Source organism: Panicum virgatum, chromosome 5N (assembly GCF_016808335.1).
Source record: "Panicum virgatum strain AP13 chromosome 5N, P.virgatum_v5, whole genome shotgun sequence".
NCBI classification, from domain to species: domain Eukaryota; kingdom Viridiplantae; phylum Streptophyta; class Magnoliopsida; order Poales; family Poaceae; genus Panicum; species Panicum virgatum.
In genome coordinates, this window is record NC_053149.1 from 71,163,380 (window position 1) to 71,185,604 (window position 22,225).

Below are 22,225 nucleotides of genomic sequence, written 5' to 3' on the forward strand. Positions count from 1 at the left end.
TTAGGAGTTAACGAAGAAAACCAAGAAAAAACCGTTCCAGTCAAAGATAAAGAAAACATGCGAACGGGCAAAGATTTGCTAGAACCGACTTCTTCAAGTTGAGCAATATATTGGCTAATATGCTCCCAAGTGGATCGGTTATCATCACCGCTAAACTTGACAAAATCAGGAACACGCCAGCCAGTGGGGTAGGGAATCAAATCAAAAGCATCAACATACGGCCTACGATATAGCCGGCTCCTACCCGCAACAAAGCCCAGTTTTTCTTTAAACATATCGGCCAGATCCCCTTTCATCCTGGCAAGATCGGCCTCATAATTACCCGTGGACGTTTGGCCGAAACGATGTGTCACAGGATCGGTAGTGGGCATCGTTTGTGCGGCATACTACGGATTGGCCATAAGCCAATCATCCCAAACATCTTTGGGCAACGGTGGAGGGAAAGGTGGTTCATCGTATGACTTCGTCGTATATGGCGGCACAAAATCCGCCAATTCTCGCTCCAGGCTATACTCAGCCGAAGCAGGAGGAGGCGTGACTTGTGGCTGTGATGCAGAACCGAGCACCATGGCACCGGTCTGACCGGTCCGCCCGCAGGGGCACCAGTCTGACCGGTCGGTGCGACCGATCTGACCGGTTCGGCCCTGGACGGCCGAACTGAGCCCGGCGGGGGTGTCTGTCCCGCAAAGTAATTCGGCGGCATACCATACTGATAATTTTCTGACGGTGCGGCCGAAAGACTAGGGTTAGAGGGAAAAGTGGAATAATCATTAACAGTTTTCTTCCTCTTGTTTTGCATACTCAAGTCGATAAGCATATCTTGTGTAAACTTTTGTGACTGCTCGAATCGACTCAGAAAGGCATCGGCAAACTGCTTGATAGAATCGAAGGTAAAACTTATCTCGCTTGGAGTGGAAGCAGATGAAGCAGCAGCTGTAGCTGTAGTAGATGGGTTCGGCGGTGGCGGTGGCGGTGCGAATGTGGGCATGTGAAATTCCTCCTTCTTGAACACGCCTTGCCGAGTCTTCCCGAAGCATGCAAGCAATCTATTCTTGGCATCCTACTGTTCCTTTTGGAACGCAGCCTCGAATTGCTTGCGCGTCTCCTCAGGTATGTCTTCGTACTTGATGTCAATGGGAGTTGCATCTACCTTGGGATCAACCTTATCACCGGCCATTGCGCCCGATGAACTCAGATCTATCCCCAGCGGAGTCGCAAAAAAGTATATTGACGCAGGATTGGCCAACACACAAGCGCTAGAACGCATAGGATCGCAACGATAGCAACCAGACGAAGTCCCCCGGCGACCGGTCAGACCAGTTGGGCGCAGAGAGCTTCGCGAAGACCTAGAACCTCAAGCTCGGGAGGGACCCCATCGGAGCTCGAAGATCTAGGGTTGTCTTGAGGTCGGCAGGCCACCCAAGACGCCCTTGAACGCCGTAGAGACGAGCAAAGAACAGCACGAGGTTGGAAAAGTTAGGGTTTGGAGAAAAATAGGAAAATAGTAGATTGATTGATTCGATTGGGTAGAAGGACCTCAATCGGACGTGGGCTTTATATTTATAGGCCGGGGAAGACGTACCCCTTTCAAATTGAGTTATAAACGGATTTCATAATTCAAACCCTAACTCTACTCGGACTGCGCAGGATCAGACCGATCGGCCTTCGGCAATGCCAATTCGGGCTGCCAACAGGCCTAATACTGCTGCATTCTAGCAAGTGAGCTCGAGGCCCGGCAACCAACGCGACGCGGCCCAACCCAGTTGTCGCAAGCTGTCCTGCACATACACACCAGCGGCGTGGATGCCGCTCTCGGCGGTTGTTGGCATGGCGGGCGGCGACGTGGCGCCCGCCGGCTCGCACGGCACGAGCGAAAACAAAAAAATGACGGCACAGCCCACCTACAGTGTGTTCTCAAAACGAACAGGGGAGCAGATCAGTCGAACCGAGCACCACTGTGGCAGCTGAACCATGGTTGTTAGAAAACGAACTCCGCAGATAAATCGATTCGACAGGGAGGCTGATATTTCCGTCTCTTCGCGGAAGAGGGTTTCCTGATTTAGATTGGTTCCACATGAACGACACGAGCACTGGACAAGTTTTGTTCGGCTTGTGTTGTCCGAAGCCTTCGAATACAACGCTGGAGGTACCCAACAAGTTAATTACACAACACAGAAGCTAGCTACTCGTAGATGATTAGTGATCAGAAGGATAGGTGACAGACAGCTTATAATTAAATAATTAATTACCAGCATAGAGAGGGCGACGCCGAGCACGAGCGCAAGAAGCGTGCGTGGCGTTGATGGTAGCGGTTATGCGTTGCTTCAGGTGATGAGCAGCAAGCGGATGGTATTTTGGGTTCTAAGAGCAACTCCAAAAGTTTGCCAAAAAATTCTTCACCAAAACAATGTATTGGGGGCTCTCCCTAAAAACATTTCTCCCAAAAACATATCAACCCACATCAAAATGCTAATAACTAGTCCCCAATATTTCAAAAAAGACCACATCATTATAATTAGGCCCATATTAAAATTAGGCTCATAATTGGGCTGCGGCTTGCCCCCTCACGCACAGCACCTTCCCTCTCCAATCTCCATTGCCGCACAGCACCTGCACTCTGATCTCCCTCGCCGCCGCCGCCAGAAGGTCACGCCCGTGCATAGGAAAAGGAGTCCCCGCGATCTCCAACTCCAATTGGAGATAGGTAAAACGGATTCGATATGAGTCGACGAAGCCTTTCCATGCAGCTGGTGATGGATTCGTCGTCAGATGACGACGATGATGATTTCCTCCTCTCTGTTACTCATGTGGCCATGAATGCGGATGAGTCTGATGATGAAACAAGACATCGTGGTTCTATCCTAGGGCATCGAGTACTTCGGCGAGACAGACAGGCAGGGCATCATAGGTTATATCAAGATTATTTTTCAGATGATCCAACATACGGACATAGTTATTTTAGACGAAGGTATGTAAACAATAGAATTATTTGGATCATTTTTTATAAATCCATTATATGTGTCTCATCACTTTTTAATTTCAGGTTTCGAATGAGGCGTACACTATTTGTACGCATATGGAATGCCGTAGAACAACACGATCAATATTTCGTGCAGAAAAGAAATGCTGCCGGTATACATGGCCTTTCTAGTCTGCAAAAGATCACTGCAGCATTTCGGATGTTAACTTATGGAGTAGCAGCTAATGCTACAGATGATTATGTCCGTATTGGTGAAAGTACTGCTATTGAGAGTCTGAGAAGGTTTGTCAGTGCTGTTGTGGAGGTTTTCGGAGATGAGTACTTGAGATCACCTAATGAAGATGATACCACTAGATTACTTGCAATTGGAGAGAATAGAGGTTTTCCCGGTATGCTTGGGTCGATTGATTGTATGCATTGGAGGTGGAAAAATTGTCCTTCAGCATGGCAAGGTATGTACACCGGGCATGTGCATGAGCCTACAATTATACTTGAAGCTGTTGCCGATAAAGATCTTTGGATTTGGCATGCTTTCTTTGGGATGCCAGGTTCCCACAATGACATCAACGTTTTGCACCGGTCATCTTTATTTGCACGGCTAGCCGAAGGTCAAGCTCCAGAGGTGAATTATACCATTAATAATAATGAATATACAATGGGTTATTATCTTGCCGATGGCATATATCCCTCATGGGCCACATTTGTGAAGACCATACCTGAACCACAAGGTAACAAGAAGAAATATTTTGCAGCTGCCCAAGAAGCTTGTAGGAAGGACGTGGAACGAGCATTTGGGGTTCTGCAGGCTCGTTTCGCTATCGTTAGGGGGCCAGCTCGATTTTGGGATGAAGACACCCTCGGACAAATCATGAGGGCTTGTGTCATTATGCACAATATGATAGTGGAGGATGAACGCGATGAGGAAGATGATTTAAGTTTTGATGGAGTGGGAGAAAAGGTGAAGATTTCTCACGATGGGACACCTGAACTTGAGGAGTTTATTAAAAACTACAAGAATATAAAGGACAAGGAGATTCATAATCAACTTCAAGATGACCTCATTGAGCACCTATGGCAACATCATCCAGATCTCTACAAATAATTACCTGTGGTTTATATTTATTTGCTACTTTCAATAATTATGCCTACGTTATAAATTTATTTGTACTTGAGACAATGTTATTCATATGAGACCTGGTATTTGTTTCACATTACAGGCACCAAGCTGTTTTGACCATGAATAGCTTTTTTGGAATTCATTGTCTGACAATAACATCTCAGTAGCCACTAGTACTCTTTAGAAGATTCAAATACCAATTAAGTTCCAACATCACATAGTACCAAATGGGAAAAACATCACAGTAGCTACCAATACTATTTAGAAGAACAGAAGTCTACTTAAGTACTCGGCTCATGATCTTAGCCCGCAAGCACATGTAGTATTTCTTTAGGTCATCATCTGGCATGGCAGTAAGGTCCATGGTCATAATCCTCTCTTCATCCCTCTTTTTCTGCAACTGGACCTCCTGACTCCTCACCTCAACTTCCTGACTCCTCACTTGGAGAAGTAGTTTTTCATTTGCAACTCGATCCTGTTCAAGAGCAAATGCTTTATTGAACCTCTCTTCTTTCTTTAGCTCTTTCTCCCCATCAGTTTCTTTCTTCTGTGCCCACATATTTTCTAAGGTTGCTGTCACACTTTTTTTCTTCTCTTGCAGCAATGCTGCTTTTGCCGCCTTCTTACCTATTGGCCTTGTCAATGCACAAGCCTCTAGGCCTTCAACTGCACCTGGTTCTGTTTCACTTGGTAAAGCTGCACTCGGATCAGCAGTAGAGCTTATCTTCTGCTTCTTGTTAGATGTTTTACCAGCAGCCAATTCATCAATTTTAGCAAGCCATTTTGGTTGTGTTCTCAGCTTATTCCAGCAATGCATGAACTGAAATGCTTTGCCATGTTCATCTTCAGACTTGTACAAGGCACATGCCTCTGCAACCTCCAAGGGATTTTCATTTATGAGATATAAAAATAAAATAGACGAAACAAATCCATGTTAGAAAATGAGTAAGTACCTTGTCTTGCATTGTAGTACCACTCTGACGTCTTAACTCAATCCGTGTTAGACATCCACAAAACTTGTTCACACATTTTTGTATGGTCTCCCACCGGTGCATGAGAGAATTAATGGTACGCTTTGAGGAGCATGTCTTGTGTTCATGAAAGTACTCATAGATACGAGACCAATACCTGCCACCCTTTTGATCTTTGCCTACGACTGGATCCAAGCTTATATTCAGCCAGCTTGAAACCAAAACCTCATCTTCGTGGTCACTGAAATTCTTTGATCTCTTATGGTTTGGCCTCACGGAGGGGGTTGCTGGACCAACTTGCGTTGCCTGTGACTGTTGGTCAGCATAGGTGTTGCCATAATTATCAAAATCACCTAGATTAGTTTCATCCATCATCATGTTGGAATAATATCCATTTCCTGTAAGTATTTACTCAGTGATAAGTTTTCAGTAAAAGCTTAAATATAGCACGAACATATATGCATTGTCACAAGGTAGCATGAAGAAAGCACTTTCAGATATTACTGTTAATTGCATAACTCTTGTCATGCTGTATAAACAAGGTAGCATGAAGAAAGCACAGTGATAAGTGTTACCATTAATTGCAGGGTGTTCAAATTCGAATTCAAAATCAGCCAAATTAAAGGAGTTAGCTAAAACTCTGCAATTGTTCTGAACTCTGTGTAGACAGCCAGGTTCAGACTTGAGCAAGTTAACTGAAAGCTATGTTTTTCAGTTTAACCGACCTGATTCAGAGCCGACTTTGATCAAGTTAGAGGCTGATTCATACAAAGTGAAGATAATAAAAACCGTAGATAAAAGTGTCCTCTACAACTTTTATTTTCTAATCTTTCGAAGTAGGCACATAGAATCTAGAGAAAAAGGGAGCACATAAGTACATAACTCAGATTCAGCCGTTCAGAGAAGGAAGGCAAGGAACAGAGACGAACAGAGGGGGACCGAGCGGCTCGCACGGAGTTTCTAGTCTCACATGGAATTGAGTTCAAGAGCTTATGATCCATACCATTCACAAATGGGTTGCCGTTGGCCTCTTGTTCGAAGGCAGCAGAGTGGTCGTCGCAGGATGGGTACGGCGCCGCCGACAGGGAGTCCGAATCATTGCCGGCAAGGGCTGCAATCGGAGGACGGGGTTGTCCTCTTCCTAGCAGATCACCTCGTATGTCACCACCACCGGGCAGATCGAAGTCGCCATCGTTGGGCCTCTCCAAATTTCTGCAGCCGCCGTTCCATTGAGGGATGCGCTCGTCGCCGGGCCACTGAGGGTGCTGGCCGGCGACAGACAGCACGCGCCGCTGAAGTATCCCGCCGACGTGCCTTACTTGCCCATGCCGGACAGGAGCAGGTTGCCGTGGTGGCTCCATGTGCCGCCCTTGCGCCGCCGCTGCCGTAGCCGCCGCCGAGGAACAGCTTTTTGGCTCCCACGAAGTGGCGCGCGCCAGAAAAAAATCGCGGGAATGGATCCCTCGTGCGCGGGAAAGGAGGCTGCGGGACGATTGGGGGCAGAGGCGCGTCGCGAAGATATGCGCGGCGAGTCGGACGGGATTCGCATCGCGAATAGTTTGGGAGAGGTTTGGGGGAGCTGTTGGACTTTGTTTTTTTCAATTCTCTCCCTAAATAAGATATTAGGGGTGAGATAAAGGTGCTTTTGGAGTTGCTCTAATTAGATCTATTTAAATCTCGAACGGATTTAAACCAAAACAACTATATGAGCCCACGTGGCGTCTTCCGCGCGCGACAAATCGCCACCTATCGCACGCGCGACGTATAGCCTTGGCCGGCGTCGATGGTCTTGGTGCTTGTGGCGCTCATCATGGCCATCCCCAGCCCTAGCTAGCTACCATGCTGCGTATACAAATATATATACATGCAAGATCCGTATACATAATATACAAATATATATACATGCAAGATCCGTATACGTATGAAACGTGTCAAACAATAGATCGAGACTCATTATTATTTGATGGGTACCATTTTCTTCTATCAAACAATAGATCGAGACTACTTAAGTTGAATCTGTACCCTAGCTATTGCTGCGTTTAGTTCCCAAAAAGTTTTGGTCAAAATTTTTTGGTGACTTTACAATACTAATTAGGAATATTAAACATAGACTAATTATAAAACTAATTGCACGGATGGATGGAAAATCACGAGACGAATCTATTAAGCCTAATCAATCCATCATTAGATGCCGTTTACTGTAGCACGACATTGTCTAATCATTGCATAATTAGGTTCATTAGATTCGTCTCGCGATTTTGCCCCCGGTGTTATGGAATGAGTTTTGTCAGCTATCTACATTTAATACTTCTAATTAGTGGTCAAATGTTCGAATTTATTGTAACTCGTGAAAAATTTTGGGAACTAAACAGGACCATAGGTTATATTTGAAACCCGGCGGCACTGTTTATTGCAGTAATATTGCACGGTCGATGGCAACATGAGTATCAATAACAAGGATACTTGTTTCACCAAAAAAGTAGAAAAGAAATAGTGACAGTTGCTTAATACATTACTCCATTGTAATCAGACAAGCTCAACGTTAATCAGTTGTTGCTAGCACGAGGCATGTCAAGTGGGCCCTGGCCGCCATGCTACTGTGTCAGATTCCATCGGTCTTTGTCATCATGCTTCGTGCATGGATCTTTATAAAATCCGGGGAGCAAGCAAGCAAGCAAGAACATCCGCGAGGCATCCGATGGGCGATGATGATGGCGATCGATGGATGGAGGACGTACCCGATGAGCACAAAATGTCGACACCCTGGTCGCCCTAACCCGAAACGAAGCTGGCAAGGACTAGGGATGCGTGCCCACTGGCCCCGGCGATGAGCACACGGTGTCCTCATCCGGGCCCCGCCGCCCCGGCCTCTCAATCAGCTCCCTGCAGCTGAGACTTAGCTTGTTATCGGCGTCATTCCAACACCGACCAGAGGCCTTGTTTTGATGTTTTGCCAAAAAAAATTTAAAGAGAATTTTGCTATTTAGAAATATTAAATAAAATTTATTTATAAATTTTTTTCCACGAATAAGTTGTAAATTGCGAGATGGACCTAATGATTCTAATTAATTCATAATTAGCGAATGGTTACTGTAGCATCACTATTGCAAATTATGAATTAAATAGGTTCATTAGATTCATCTCGCAATTTACAACTCATCCATGCAAAAAGTTTTATAAATAAATTTTATTTAATACTACATGCATGCATCTAAACATTTTATGTGTACCTACGGAAGCATCCTCGAGTCATCTGGAACACGGGAGTTAGTTCTTATACAAAAACAAACTGCAGAAAACAAACGAAATTTCCAAGTTCCTTTTGCGCATGTTGCAGCTAGGAATTGATAATAATATAATCGAACTAGTACTTCAGACAACCCCGAAGCATCACTTCTTTGCTTGAGCATTAGCATGCATGCATGGAACACTGTGTTTTCAGCTAGGCCCTGCTTGCAGATCGGCTGTGTAACTGGGCTGGCGTGCATCACATCACATGGCAATGAGCACATCATGTTGCTAATCACTGTCTCCGGTGGATCGGAAAAGCTAGCACTACATATGATTATTCTCCATTTAATTTGTCACCGTCCGCGCTTTCTTGATCTCACGGAATTCTATATGTACGGCTGCCCCGCCCGCAGATCTGAATTGATACTGTTTTAGGGTGCATTTGACAGAGCTTATAGAGCCGATTCTCTATTGAATCCAGCATAAGCTTTTGCCGAACAGTTTTTCGGAAGGAAGTGATTCTCTGCTAATTTTGTGAAGTGATTCATCGGTGAAAGGAACTAAGAGGTTGGGAGCTGAAAAAAATAGCTTCTCCTGATTCGGTGAAGTGATTCTTCATCCTAGTTTTAAGAGTTTATGGTAGAGAATCAAAGAGAATCGCTTTTAACCACAGAATCATTTCTTTCAAAGAATCAGCTCCCATAGAGAATCAGATTAGATGGAGCTCTACCAAACAGACCTAATAATAGATTGTCGATTCACTGACTGTGGCACCTCAATAATTTCTCGAGAATTACGATCACACAAATTATTTATTGCCAATGCCGTATATGGAAAGGAAAATTTGTTTGAGTTCTTTCTTGGCATCTTTTTTTTTTGCAAATTTCAAAATATTTTGTGTGTTTCTTCTATTAAACCGTGTGTATTTCAAATAATTGAGACGACGATGCTGATGGCCTTTGCTTTTGGACAGCTTCGTATGTTCTAATGATACGCAATTAGTCCTAGCTAATAAAATGTTTATATATAGTAGATATGATTAATTAGCTTATACCATTAATTACGCCTAAAGTACTTTCACAAATTAATTACAATTATATTAGTAAGATGATCTCAAATGATCAGTAATTTAATTTCTCGAGGCAATAGGTATCGATCATCTTATTAAAAAGTTGCCTTCAACAAAATTAAGAAAAAAGAAATTAAAATGCCGCATGATTTCATGCATATGCACCCCAACTCTCTTTCTCTCTCAAACATGCATCATTTTGTCATGGCCCTTCATTTTGAATCAATGGTGAAATTGATCACTGGATGAGAGTACATGGGGTAGGTGCGGTGAAGCAACGATCGGATGAAGGGAAATCAACAGTTGAGATAGATCTTGTGGTCACATGCACATGTGGTTTTACATTTTTCCTCTCGCGCGCGTGCTCTCTCTCACACACACACTTTTTCAACGGTGTTTTTAATTAACCTTATAAAGGACCTCCAAAGGTTACAAGTAACCTCTTTTTTTACAAGCTGATTTTTCATCCAAATAAACGCGCGCATAGTACTATATTGAGTACTATACTAACGCGCCAGGAATTGGCGCGCGCTCATGCGTCGCGGCCCCACGTGGGCCCGGGGTACTGTTCATCATTTAAAAAATAATAAAATGTACTGTTCATGTGGGCCGGGGGTACTGCTCATAATAAAAAATAATAAAAAGATACTATTCATGTGGGCCCCACCGGGTACTGTTCATAATAAAAAATATAATTCGAAATTACAAATAAAAAAATTAAAAAGTGGCCCCATGTGTTTAAATGTTTAGTTTTTTATGAAAAAAAATTATATACTACATTTACCTCTATTATATATTGGATTTTATTCTCACTTTGTGAACTCGCAAAATATAATTGAATCATACATTCATTTCTAACCCTATCATTTTTTCTACCAAAATTAATAATTAGTGTAAGCTAATCCATCAATTATATCTACTAACATACACAAAATAAATTCTTCTATGTACTATTTATATAGGGATGGGCCCTGTGTGTTATTTAGGTGTTACCCACATAATATTCAATTGGAATCCACCCACAAAATATATTTAATTATTTATTTACATGAAAACAATAACCATATTTCATACACTACGTCTACACGTGCTAGCCCCTACTACTTATTGGATTTTAATTCCACTTCATAAACTCGCAAAATATAATTATATGACAATCTATCAACTATACCTATCACACTTCATTCAATACATCAACACGTTGCCAAAATATATCAGCACGATATTGCTTTAACTGTAATATACGATAATATATTTTTATTATTATTTTACATCAAATCTTTTGCTACAGGCGCGCAAAGCGCGCCAACCTGCCTAGTATACTACTATGTAATGTAGATCCATATTGCTTTCAAGCCCATCAATATTTGAAAGGTACTTTTCCGCAAAAAAATATTTGCAAGGAACATGACAAAAACAAGCTACCTGCCCGTCCAACGCACACGCCGGCCGTGAGGTTAGCTACCTAGCAACAAGCTCAAACTTCAAGAAGAAGAAGAAAAGAGGCAGGGTTGCGTCTGTCGTCGCAGTTTTGCCGGTCTTCTAGCGATACAACAAAAGCAGCAGCTAGCAGCAAGAGGAGGCTAGACGATGGCGTCCATGGAGTGCGTCCTCCATGTCCTGCTGCGAGTGATGATGAGAAGAAGCATCTGCAGACTGCAAGAGGTCGTTGACATGGCTGTGGATATCGGCACGGCGCTCGTCGTGGCGGTACGGGTCTCCGGCCTCGTCTTCCGTCGGCCGCCGGCGTCGTCGTCGATCTCAGGCGCTTCAACTACACACTACTACTCTCCGGCGGCCTCCTCCTTGATGGGCATGTCTAGGATTGACAGGCACTAGCTTAATTATTAGCTAGCTAGGGTGAGCTGCATACATATCTGGTCTGTAAGTACCAATGGTTAATTATGCATTTTGTGAGTAGTATAAATTCAATTCAGATTCAGTGTTTTAGCTATATGCTGTGCTACTGCATCTATATATAGTACGTAGTTTGAGTAATTATGAGGTCGATAAAACTCTCGCATATCCGTCACAGAGATGGATATGGTGGCTGTTATTTGGATATCTGGTCCCTTAATTTGTTATCTACTCCCTCCGTTCCAAAATGTAAGTCGTTTTGGCTTTTCTAGATACATTCATTTTGCTAAGCATTTAGATATACATTATGTCTAGATACATAGCAAATATAATGTATCTAAAAAGCCAAAACGACTTACATTTTGGAACGGAGGGAGTACTCCTGAACTTTCATCTTCTGACCTCTTTGATTTGATGGTTTCATCTTATGCAGTTTGAACAATTGAGGTCTGCGAGTGATGTTGCGGTGCTAATAACGATCTATTATATATATATATATGCAGTTTGAATAACTGAGGTCGCTAGTCAAAATAAAATTCTGGCATCCATCCAAGAAAGAAATAGTGATTCTTTGGATCTGATGGTCCCATTAGTTCCTTTTCTCCTTAACTTTCATCTTTAATTGTTTTCACCTCTGTAGTGATTTGGTGGTTTCATCTTTTTACCTCTTTGATTTGCTGCTTTGATTTTATTTTTGTGTGTGATTATTCTGTGTCATTCTAGCTAGCTGAATTGGAGCACCGCATGCAGCAGGAAAATTGCAAAGTAGGTGTAACATTAGATCTGTATATATAAGGAGAGAATATTATGGTGCGCGGATTAACAAAATAGGATCGAAATCTGTAGAAAATCAACAACAAGCCAAACTAAATGGCGATCGATTTTGGACATATATATAGGGATTGGAGTTCTGGTGAGCTATTATTTGCATTGGCTGTTTCCTGTTCCTCCTTTTTAAGATCTTGATCCTGTCGGCGCCCAATTTCTCTGATCCATCACTCATTTATTTACCTGTGTGTCTGCCTTTATTTAACCACACACCACATTATTTATGGCCACATTTAATTTCGCATGACTCTACCTAAAAACTTTGTCAAACAACCCAAAAAATTATATTTTGGCCACATTATTTATGCAAGTTATATATATTTTGGGTCATTGGATCGACCCAAAAAATTGATAAAATGAATTAGAATGGTATTTTGCATAAACAATTTGGGAGAAAAAATAAACTAGAGTGGCATGCCATTATAATTAATTAGTTGACCAAACAAACACTATTAGATACCCACATGCATCCTTACCTGTAAAACAATATAAATGATTCTAAAAAGAAGAAACAATATAAATGACAGCTAGCTATAATTCACGAAAAGTGTGACCATTATTTACAGATTTATTACTACACCTTCATTTCTCTCGGTTCATATATAAATTAAACAGAAAAAGTTTGTGGGTATAACGACTATGCGCTGTAAAGCGCCTACTTACGTATTCGATCTGATAATAAAAAGTAACAAATCAGATGATCGATGTTTAAGAGTTAGGCGAAGGAACGAACTAAAGTGGGAAGTGGATCCCAAGGACCATTAGTTATATTTGTCCTCAGCTGGACAGACCGAGAGAATAATATTTGGTAAAAGCCTAGAAATTATATATAGAACGATATGCATTTAGTAGAGGCTAAATTTACCGTACATCTATGATTAGAGGGAGTACAAAATAATGATGATAATATTGTAAGTGATTCTGAGTGGACAATAGATTAGTTCAAAGAAATGGGAGTCTAAATTTGCAGCACTTTTAAATTTCATTAAATAATACTCTCTCTCTCTCTATATATATATAAGTGCACTTGTTTGCTTGTATATTTATCACTAGCGAGAACTACTACGCCCAATGAACATCATTTGCTTTTTTAAGTAAAAACAGTTTTAAGCAGAGCACATTCGCAACAAACAGGGACTTAGAGACAGACAACTAGTGACTTTGCGTACCTACTATGTGTACAGAACTCACCATTCTAGCTAGTATTTGCTAGAATGCCATCCATCACAATTCACAATACAAAAATCGTGGGAAAAATACACGTAAAATATGCTTAAAAAAGAGCAACAACACAAATAACAACAACGCCATTCTAGCTGATTGCTGTAGGCCTGCACATCATCTGGCCCGTTTCCACAAATTTTTTTATTAAACACTTTGAATGGTACATATTTATGAAACAATGAATTACTGGAAGTAATAAAAAGGAAGTTGTCCAAAAGAAATAATAAAAAGAAAGAAACTAAATTACGCTGGTCTTTCTCGCGCGCTGGGCCAAACTGGGCCGGCCTTCCGCTCCCGCTTCGCTTTACTGTGCTAGCTGGGCCTGTTCGATGTGGCGGGAGGGGGGGGGGGGGGGGGGGCGTTTTTTTATTTTTATATTTTAAAAATCGTTTTTTTATAGAAATATATTTTCGTTTCGCAATTTACAGGTTTATACTGCCCCCTGGGCCCGCCCGTCCGCGGGGCGGCCGGCCCCCTGCCGGGCGATAGGGGCTTATATGTAATTAAAATTTGTGTTTTATCGCATGGAGGCACCTACTGCCCGGTAGGGGGGCGGCAGGCTCCCCCCAATATAAAAGCCGAGGTATATCTTCCGACGTTCTAGCATGTGTTCCTTTATATCTTGCGTTGTAATACCTCGAAACAGTGTGAAATTTTTAAACTGAACTAATTTTGACAACACCATCTCTATCGTACCATCCGCTAATACATCCAACTTCTTACTGATTACAAGATGTGTCATGATCTCAAGTATTATACTAAATTTTTCTTCGGTCCATGAAAATCCTCCAAAATTGGAGGCAGCCATTGCCTTATGCTGCAATATTTAGAAACAAGTTTAATACTATATTTCACTATCCAAAACTTAATTCTATTTTAATTTATAATTCATTTAGAAACAAGTCTGTAATAAATTTAAATTTTAATACTGAATTGAAATTTTAATACTATAGCATTAATTAAATTAAATTGCTTTACAATATTAATAGATTCATACGTAACTCACCTGCAGATCACAAGTGCGGAATCCGGCAGGGCTTCGCTGTTGCAACTCCCTCCTTCACCCCACGTCTCTCCTTTTTCCCTATATGGATGTTGTTTGCTGCAAATCCAGGTGTGGGGGGACCTCGACTTTTATATTGGGGGAACCTGCCGCCCTCTTGCCGGGGCGGTAGTCCCCCTGCCGCCCCCCTGCCGGGCGGTAGGAGCCTCCATGCGATAAAACACAAATTTTAATTACATATAGGCCCCTACCGCCCGGCAGGATGGTGGCAGTGGGCCAGCCGCCCCGTAGACGGGCGGTAGGTCCCCTGCCGGGTAGTAGGAGTATAAACCTGTAAATTGTGAAATCGAAAATATATTTCTGTAAAAAACAAAAAACAATTTTGAAAAATATAAAAATAAAAAAACGCGTGTGGGGGTGGGGCAACAACAACCGGCTGCTCCTTTTCTCTCTCTCCCTCGGCTTTCTTCTCCCTTGGGCGACGACCGGGGAGCTCGGACAGCAGGGCGAGTGGCGCCGCCCTTGGCAGCTCTTCGTCGGGCGCTTCGACGGCCAAGGCCAACAAGGGTATGCCCTCCCATTTCCTTCCCTTCCCTTCCTTTCTGCTGTGCAAAATCGAACACCCAAAGCCCTCGCTCCCACCGCACGGCGCCAACCCCATCCACCGGCGCGCGGCGCTCCACCCGCACGCGCGCCGCCACCTCCCCTCCCGCCCGAGCGCTGCCGCCCCGATCCTCCGCGAGCTCGCGGGCTCCCATCCCCCCCCCCCCCCCCCCCCCCCCCCGCAGGCCGCCCCTCGATTCGCTGGGCTCTCGCGTCGCGGGAGGAAGAGCTCGCCGACCTCACTGGGCTTCTCGCCGTTGAAGCTCACGCGTTGCCCGTGCTACTTGAGGTCTGCGGGATCTCCTCCGTCCAATCCGGCTTCCTCATCGCCGGATCCGCGCGCCGCGGCCTCCTTCGCGCCGTCCTTGCTGAATTCCATATTCTGTAAAAAAAATGGCACTTGACATAGCATGCAGCAGCAGCCGCGCAACAGGGAAACCATCAGCGGCAGCCAGGCAGCTGAGCAGCAGCAGAATTGAGGGCAAAAGGGACATTTTATGTGTTTCAATTGGTCTTCACCTAAAATTTAGTCCATGGATCCAAACAGCCAACTCTAGTCACCCAAACTTGACTAAAGTTTAGTCCTAGGTGATCCAAACAGGCCACTAGTATCAAATCCATTTCCTAGGATCCATACAGGCCCTAAGAGCTATTTGCTCCAGATATAGATAGGTCTGTTACAGTTTATGAATAGTCAAATCGAAATTTCCTTCAGATATTTAACACTTGAGCTAATTTTTGGATAGCTATCTCTGAATCAATCGATGGAGCACCTGAGGAGGGCTGCACATGCTGGTTCTTGGTACACGAACAATGGTACTTACCTTCGAGACCACAATTACAATTTCACAATTCTTTTGTCATGTTGCTTTTTTTATGATTCTTGTTTCACTTGTTTGATCTTATTCAACGCTTATTACATGGTTGATTAGTTTCAACTCTGGTCATGGTACTTGGCCATATATGTATGAAAGGTATTGGTGTCTCTAATACTGTATTTGGGGGGGGGGGGGGGGGGGGGGGTTGACACATGGAGTACCAGCCAACTGATTTTCGTAACTTCCAGGGCATCAATAACTGATGCATGCAATCCATTGTATTTTGCTCTTCGTTAATCATATTTATAACAAAGTGAAATTCATCATGTAGCATTTGCGCTCTGTATTCTTTTCAATGCAGAGGTCAATAGGTAACAAATTTTAATGGATATCAACAATGATTACTATTTCTTTACTATTTTGGTTGCCATCTCCTAAAATCTAAGTACTGCTTGATGTTCAAAATTAGCCAGGAAGCTGGAAGAGGAACTTGATGGTTGGCTGGGGGCAGCTGGTCTAACTAAATCTCCTGATGTTAGGGCAGTAATTGCACCGTAAGTTGGTGTTTATTGTAGGATGTTGGATTTATGGCTTTTATGCTGATCACTGTTCTATTGTAACATGTTTTATTTGCCACTGCAGCCACGCTGGCTATTCATACTCAGGCCGCTGTGCAGCTTATGCCTTTGGTAACATTGATCCGACTAACATGTGAGTTATCTAACACATCACCATAGTTGTCTCCCAACATTTCCAGATCCAAAAACAAATCAATGCACAAGTAATCAGCGCTCGATATCATGGATTTTTTTCATATCTATGTGAAAGATAGTCTTAACTCAACACATTAGTGGCCCTTCATTTAGGTGAAAACAAATGTCAAAAAAATACAAACAGTATAAATGGCATTATTTCGCTGTTTTTTTTTCATGTATTTACTTCGTTCTACCCCTCACAAAAAATGTACTCCATAGATTCTTATTGAATCATTCATCCTAGCAACTTTCAGTTTTCAAAACATGCTCTTAATCTATTATTATAACTGCTCTTCAAATGCTCCCTATTAACCATATAGTCTATTATTATAACTGCTCTTCAAATGCTCCCTATTAACCATATAGTCATGTTTTTGCTCTGCGTTCGTTTCAGTTCTCGGGTGTTTCTGCTTGGCCCTTCTCATCACTACTACACTCCAAAATGTGCTCTAACCAGGGCTACTGTCTATTGCACCCCAATCGGTGATTTGCCAGTAGATCAGGAAGGTGGATGTTGACTCAATCTGGATGTTTGAAAATCTTGAGCCATGTTCTGAATTACGTGCTGTACAATTTTACATAAAAAATCAACTAGTAGGATATGTTTTGCCAATGGTATCTTGTGCAGAGTGTTATTTGCATATTTCTATTCTACTATTAATCTATTATTGATGTCTGATTCTTATATGGATGCAATATGGTCAGTATTAGAGGGATTATAGAACTACATTGTCCATATAATCCTGGGTGCATTAGTCTTAATCACATCTAGTCATCAGTATGCATAATGATACATCTGTAGATTTCTCTGATATGGCCAGTAGGTGTTGCTTGAGCCTTTTGCAACCTTAAACAGATTAGTTAGCTCACCCTGTTAGTTCATCCTACTTATGCATGCTGAGTTTGCCTTTTCAATGAGGTCGTTCCACCTCTTTGCGGGCATTTTAATATATTATTACACTAATTTTCCTGATACTGAGGAGCCGCTGAATGAAAAAGCTTGAATTTAATGTATTCTATCTTTCCCAATTTCCAACTTTCAGTCATCGAGGAACTTTACGCCACTGGAAAATTTGAATATATGGATCTTAGTGTGGACGAAGCTGAACATAGCATGGAAATGCATTTGCCCTACCTTGCTAAAGTCTTCCAAGGGTGAATAGTTTGTTAATATGATTGTACCCATTTATTTTTTTTAACCATTCTTATCTTTACACTTTTTTTCTTTTTCTATGTTGATTTGACAGACATACTGTAAAAGTTGTCCCTATCCTTGTTGGAGCACTTAGCTTCCAAAATGAAGCCATGTATGGACAGCTGCTCTCTAAATATGTCGATGATCCAACTAACTTTTTTTCTGTTTCGTCAGACTTCTGCCATTGGGGATCCCGGTAAGTGATTAGCGTTTTTGCGTCTGCTTACTCATGTTTCTTGCTTGTATTATCATGGGGAAAAATTATGTACTCTGTACATCTTGAGTGCATTTCATGCATGTCTAAGTCATACGGCATGTGAGGAACTGGGGACATACTGTTTGACCGCCCCAAAGAAACCATCACTCCGTTAGAGCATCTCCAGCAATAGCCTCTAAATCAGACCCTCTAAATGTTAAATGGGGGCTGCCTCTATTTTTTAGGGGCTTCTAAATTTGTTTCAACTCTAGCAATAGCCCTCAATTTCAATATATAATAGAGGGCTCCCTAGAGACCCCCTAGGAATGGAGGGTGGAGGAAGGATTTTGGAGGCCTCTCCAAAATAGAGGGTGAAGTAGAGGGTCTGCTGGAGTGCATTTTTTTGGTTTAGCCCTCTGAACTTGGGATAGGGGGCTGTTTAGAGGGTCTGCTGGAGTTGCTCTTATCCAGCCACTTCATACCTGAAGAGTCGGGAGAGAGCAGTTGCTACTATCGTCCTTCACCCACTTTTGGTAGCAATTTGGAAGATAAGGCTAAGGGAGGCTGACCAGTGGTCCCATTGTGAATAGTGATGTCAAGATGATGATGTGGCGCTGGTGTCTTGCTCTTAGATTACAAATTCACAAGAAATTGATGAGAAATGAAAAAAATGGATCCGGAGGGATAGGATATTTTGGCTTAAACCTGTGGAGATCTTCCCAAAAATATCGTCATCAGGTGCTTTATGTCTTTTACCATGAAGTGGTCGCAAAATGGTACTATGGTTGGTAGTACGTTTTAGTCATGAGTCCTTGACCTCTTTACTTCGGATCAACTACAGTTTGGTGCTCGTGCACCAGTCATGTGCCTGACCAAACATCCTCACAAGCAGATGTGGTCGAGTACTGCCCAGAAACCGAAAGGCGCCATATGTGTTTATTTTCCACACTGCTGCTGTTACATCTCTAATAAGATGCCTGGGGATCAAGGTACGCTGCAATAACTCCAGCAGAGAGAACCCCTTGAATATCGAAATCCATCTTCTACTGGTGAGAGCCTCAATAAAAGTTCATTCATTTGAACTTCTTGTATAGGACCCAATGCAAAAAAATCTATGTTACAAGATCAGCAATCTTTTGCCCATGAAGCATATATCCTTCCAAAACAAAGTGTTCACTCCACTTCCAATTTAAAAAAAAAACGAGACGGGAAGAGGCAGACCGCCTCCCCGCATTTCACTTAGAAGGGAGCAGGGCTCGAACCCGGGTCTCCTGGCTGGGAGCGAACTCCACTAGCCAGCAGTCCACTTCCAATTTCAGAAAAAAAAAACTGCCATAGAGAAGAAAGCCTGAACACATTCATGTACCTAGATAGGTAAAATCAATCTTGGCTCAGGTTTTTGGAGACATCCACTGCATCTGGAGGGCCTACCCATAATGATCATGACATCATGTTATTTACCTCTTTTAGCATATTAAGATTTCTTTGTTTTATCATCTGGTAAATAGAAATAAATTTATTGATCTCATTGTGGCATCAGGTTTAGTTATACATACTATGACAAGAAACATGGTGCCATCCATGAATCTATTGAGGCCTTGGACCGTATGGGCATGGAGATCATAGAGACTGGTGATCCTGACGCGTTCAAAGCATACCTGAGGGAGTATGAGAACACCATATGTGGACGCCACCCCATCAGTGTTTTCCTTCATGTAAACGACTTTCTTAGCATGATAGTTAATGGTTATCTTTCATTTTACTATGTTCCTCATCCACCGTGTATCAAATTTTCTTTTCCAGATGTTGAAACATTGCTCAACAAAGATCAAGATTGGCTTTGTTCGCTACGAGCAGTCGAGCCAGTGCAGGAGCATGAGGGACAGCAGTGTGAGCTATGCATCGGCAGCAGCGAAGGTTGATGTATCAGGGGAAGAAGAGAAGAAAGATTGACTCGTGTGATGTGCCTGTGGAACCTTGGGCGCAACATGTGTGATTTCGTTTGCCATTGGACCTGTCTTATCAAACTTTGTAGCATTGGTTCGATGCCAGTTTGTAATGACAGGCCCTGGTTAAATGCCAAATATGCCCCCAGAAAAACCGGGAAACTAGACAATCAATAAAACTCCTGTCTCGGGATGTGTTTCTGTGTGCCTACATTACTACTTACTCATTGCAAACATTGCTCCATCCTTGTGATTGCTTCAGCCTCTATAACAGAAGAGGTGGTGCATGAGCATTCCCGGGTTGGGCATGCGCACAAGTTGAATCTTGAGTTTAGTGTTAATAAGCTGAATGAGCACAGTTTATTTATTGGCATAACTGGAATTAGACTACGTATTTAATTTGAAGGTTGAGCTAGGCTAGCTAGCTTATACACGCAAATGTGGTGCTCTGCTCACTGATGCAACAGGAAGCACCAACTCTGTATTTTTAGTTCTTTACATGCATTCATGGAATCTCTTCGAGACCAGATGTTCAAGCCTTCCTTGTCAACAATCATAACTGAAAATAGCAGGTACATTTCGTACTTCCTGGAGAATCTATGATATCAAAATTTATTTTCACTGGATTTTCCAAACGTTTCCTGTATTCTATAGTGTTCCAGTGGTATCTCCTTCGTAACTCTAGCGGCCAAATAGATGAGGGAACACCGAGTTAACTCGGTGGTTGTCATGGCAGGGAGCATGTTACTAGGAATTTTCACGTATGTTTTTGTTGCAAAAAGCAATTATGCTATCGATTATTAAGTGCTGATAGTAGGATGTGGAATTGCCACTTTCTAGTATGTTTTCAATTTAATAGTGATTATCTCAAACTGTATGGATCTTCTTCAGTTCCAAAGATCTGGTTTTGCGAGTAGTGGCGCAGAATTTACCCCCAGAGACAACTCTTGTAGAAAAGTTGCACATACAAATTGAATCGTTCGTATGTATTTCTATTATCTTTTTCTTTACTCCCTTTTTTCATAATTTATTTGCAATTGTTTGTGTATTTCTGAAGGCTATGACTGCAAACCCTGATTGTGCTACATTGGACACATCAATCCTTGATGCTCTGCAAGATGGGAAATTTCTGCATATTCCTGTTGTAAGTATTGCATTGTAACAACAAACTAACACTCTTCCTGACCTGATTGCAGCAATTGGGCACGCCAAATCAGCGGGGTGGATGGTAATTGTAGTAAACTAGCAACTCTCTTCCTTACGGTATTTTTTAGATTAAGAAAGAAGACATCTTCCTGGCCTTACTGAACCTTAGCTACACAGTGCAGATCTTCAGAGTTTGCTTCGATGTTTCAGGTTCTGAAACTGCACAGGTTTGCCTTGTTTACACCAAAAAACGCAAGCGAATAATCCCCTCCTCTCCCGAACCCTCTCGTTGCTACTGTTGAGAGAGGCGGAAAAGGAGGCGCCCGTCCCCGCCGGTGGTGCCAGCGGTCTTCTCTGCCTCCGATGGCTTGAGAGCCGTCGCGAGGTGGCGGAGACCGCCTGGCCCTTGCCGGCTGGTGGTCTAGGTCGTAGGTTTAGTCCTAGGTTATCTAGGTTTGGGTTTCCAGGCGACAGCGCCGAGACGGCGGCGGCGACGTCGCGTCGGAATAAGTCTTCCTAGACTCTTCCCTGTCTCGTCGGCGTTTTGCTCCGGCGTCGGCGGCGAGGCCATGGAGGAGGGGCGTCGCGTGTGATGCCCCTGTACAGGAGTCTGTCGGCGGTGCTTCGTCGCCTCGGAGGGATGACGGGGCCGCCGGTCTCGTCTGCCAAGGTGCGGTTATAGCTTCGGGTGTTGTGGATGACAAGTGGGTGGATCGAGTTCGGCTTCCCTGCGGCGGAGCTTGTCGTCGTCGGCGAATCTCGATCCAAGACCGGGGGTGCTTGGGGCGTGGCCCCGGCCGAAGGACGACCAGCGGTGGCTCCATCTCGTCTGTGGCGACGAGTGTTTTCTGCGGCTCCTCTCAAAGCGTCTGCGCGATGGGGCTCCCCCGGATCTGCAGGTGGGTGGCGGCGGCCGGCGTCGGCGGTCCCCGGCGGTGGGGATTTATGGCAGTTTCGGTCTCCTTAGGGTCCAGGGACCTAGTTGCAATTTCTTGTTTTCTTGTGGCCCTTTGTGTATTCTGGGTGGTACTGTTGTACTCCGTATCCTTGTACGGTGTACCTGTTCCTGTACGCGTATTTGTACTTCCTTAACTTTAATACATGTATGCTTTACTAAAAAAAATGGACGAGCCCGAGTCCAGGACGGAATCGGCCGTGTCGCGTCGCGTGCGGATCCCTCGGCTGCGCAGAGAGGCTTTACCGTATATAATACAGATCAGAGTACACTTGGCTGTTCACCGTATATGGAATTCTACTTGGAGATACACTCAAGTCACACAAGAACA

The 22,225-nt window shown here is 43.2% G+C and overlaps 2 protein-coding genes across 4 annotated transcripts; both read left to right on the plus strand.

The window, feature by feature from the left end:
- The first annotated feature begins 2,583 nt into the window (after window positions 1-2,583).
- Window positions 2,584-4,242, plus strand: LOC120672301 (putative nuclease HARBI1). The gene is made up of 2 exons (XM_039952623.1): window positions 2,584-2,968; window positions 3,044-4,242. The coding sequence occupies exons 1-2, from the start codon at window positions 2,721-2,723 to the stop codon at window positions 4,080-4,082; spliced, it is 1,287 nt and encodes a 428-aa protein (XP_039808557.1). The 5' UTR covers window positions 2,584-2,720; the 3' UTR covers window positions 4,083-4,242.
- Window positions 4,243-14,686: 10,444 nt separating this feature from the next.
- On the plus strand, window positions 14,687-20,004 carry LOC120672302 (protein MEMO1-like). Of its 3 annotated transcripts, none has more exons than XM_039952624.1 (9): window positions 14,687-14,847; window positions 15,630-15,699; window positions 16,171-16,255; window positions 16,344-16,412; window positions 16,851-16,963; window positions 17,500-17,611; window positions 17,704-17,847; window positions 19,388-19,562; window positions 19,651-20,004. In XM_039952624.1, exons 2-9 carry the CDS (start codon window positions 15,648-15,650, stop codon window positions 19,798-19,800), a joined length of 900 nt encoding a protein of 299 aa, XP_039808558.1. In that variant the 5' UTR covers window positions 14,687-14,847; window positions 15,630-15,647; the 3' UTR covers window positions 19,801-20,004. The 3 variants fall into 3 exon arrangements, with proteins under 3 accessions (XP_039808558.1, XP_039808560.1, XP_039808559.1); XM_039952626.1 differs by lacking the exons at window positions 19,388-19,562; window positions 19,651-20,004 and adding exons at window positions 18,740-18,783; window positions 18,817-19,048; XM_039952625.1 differs by lacking the exons at window positions 19,388-19,562; window positions 19,651-20,004 and adding an exon at window positions 18,740-19,048.
- The last annotated feature ends 2,221 nt before the right edge of the window (window positions 20,005-22,225 follow it).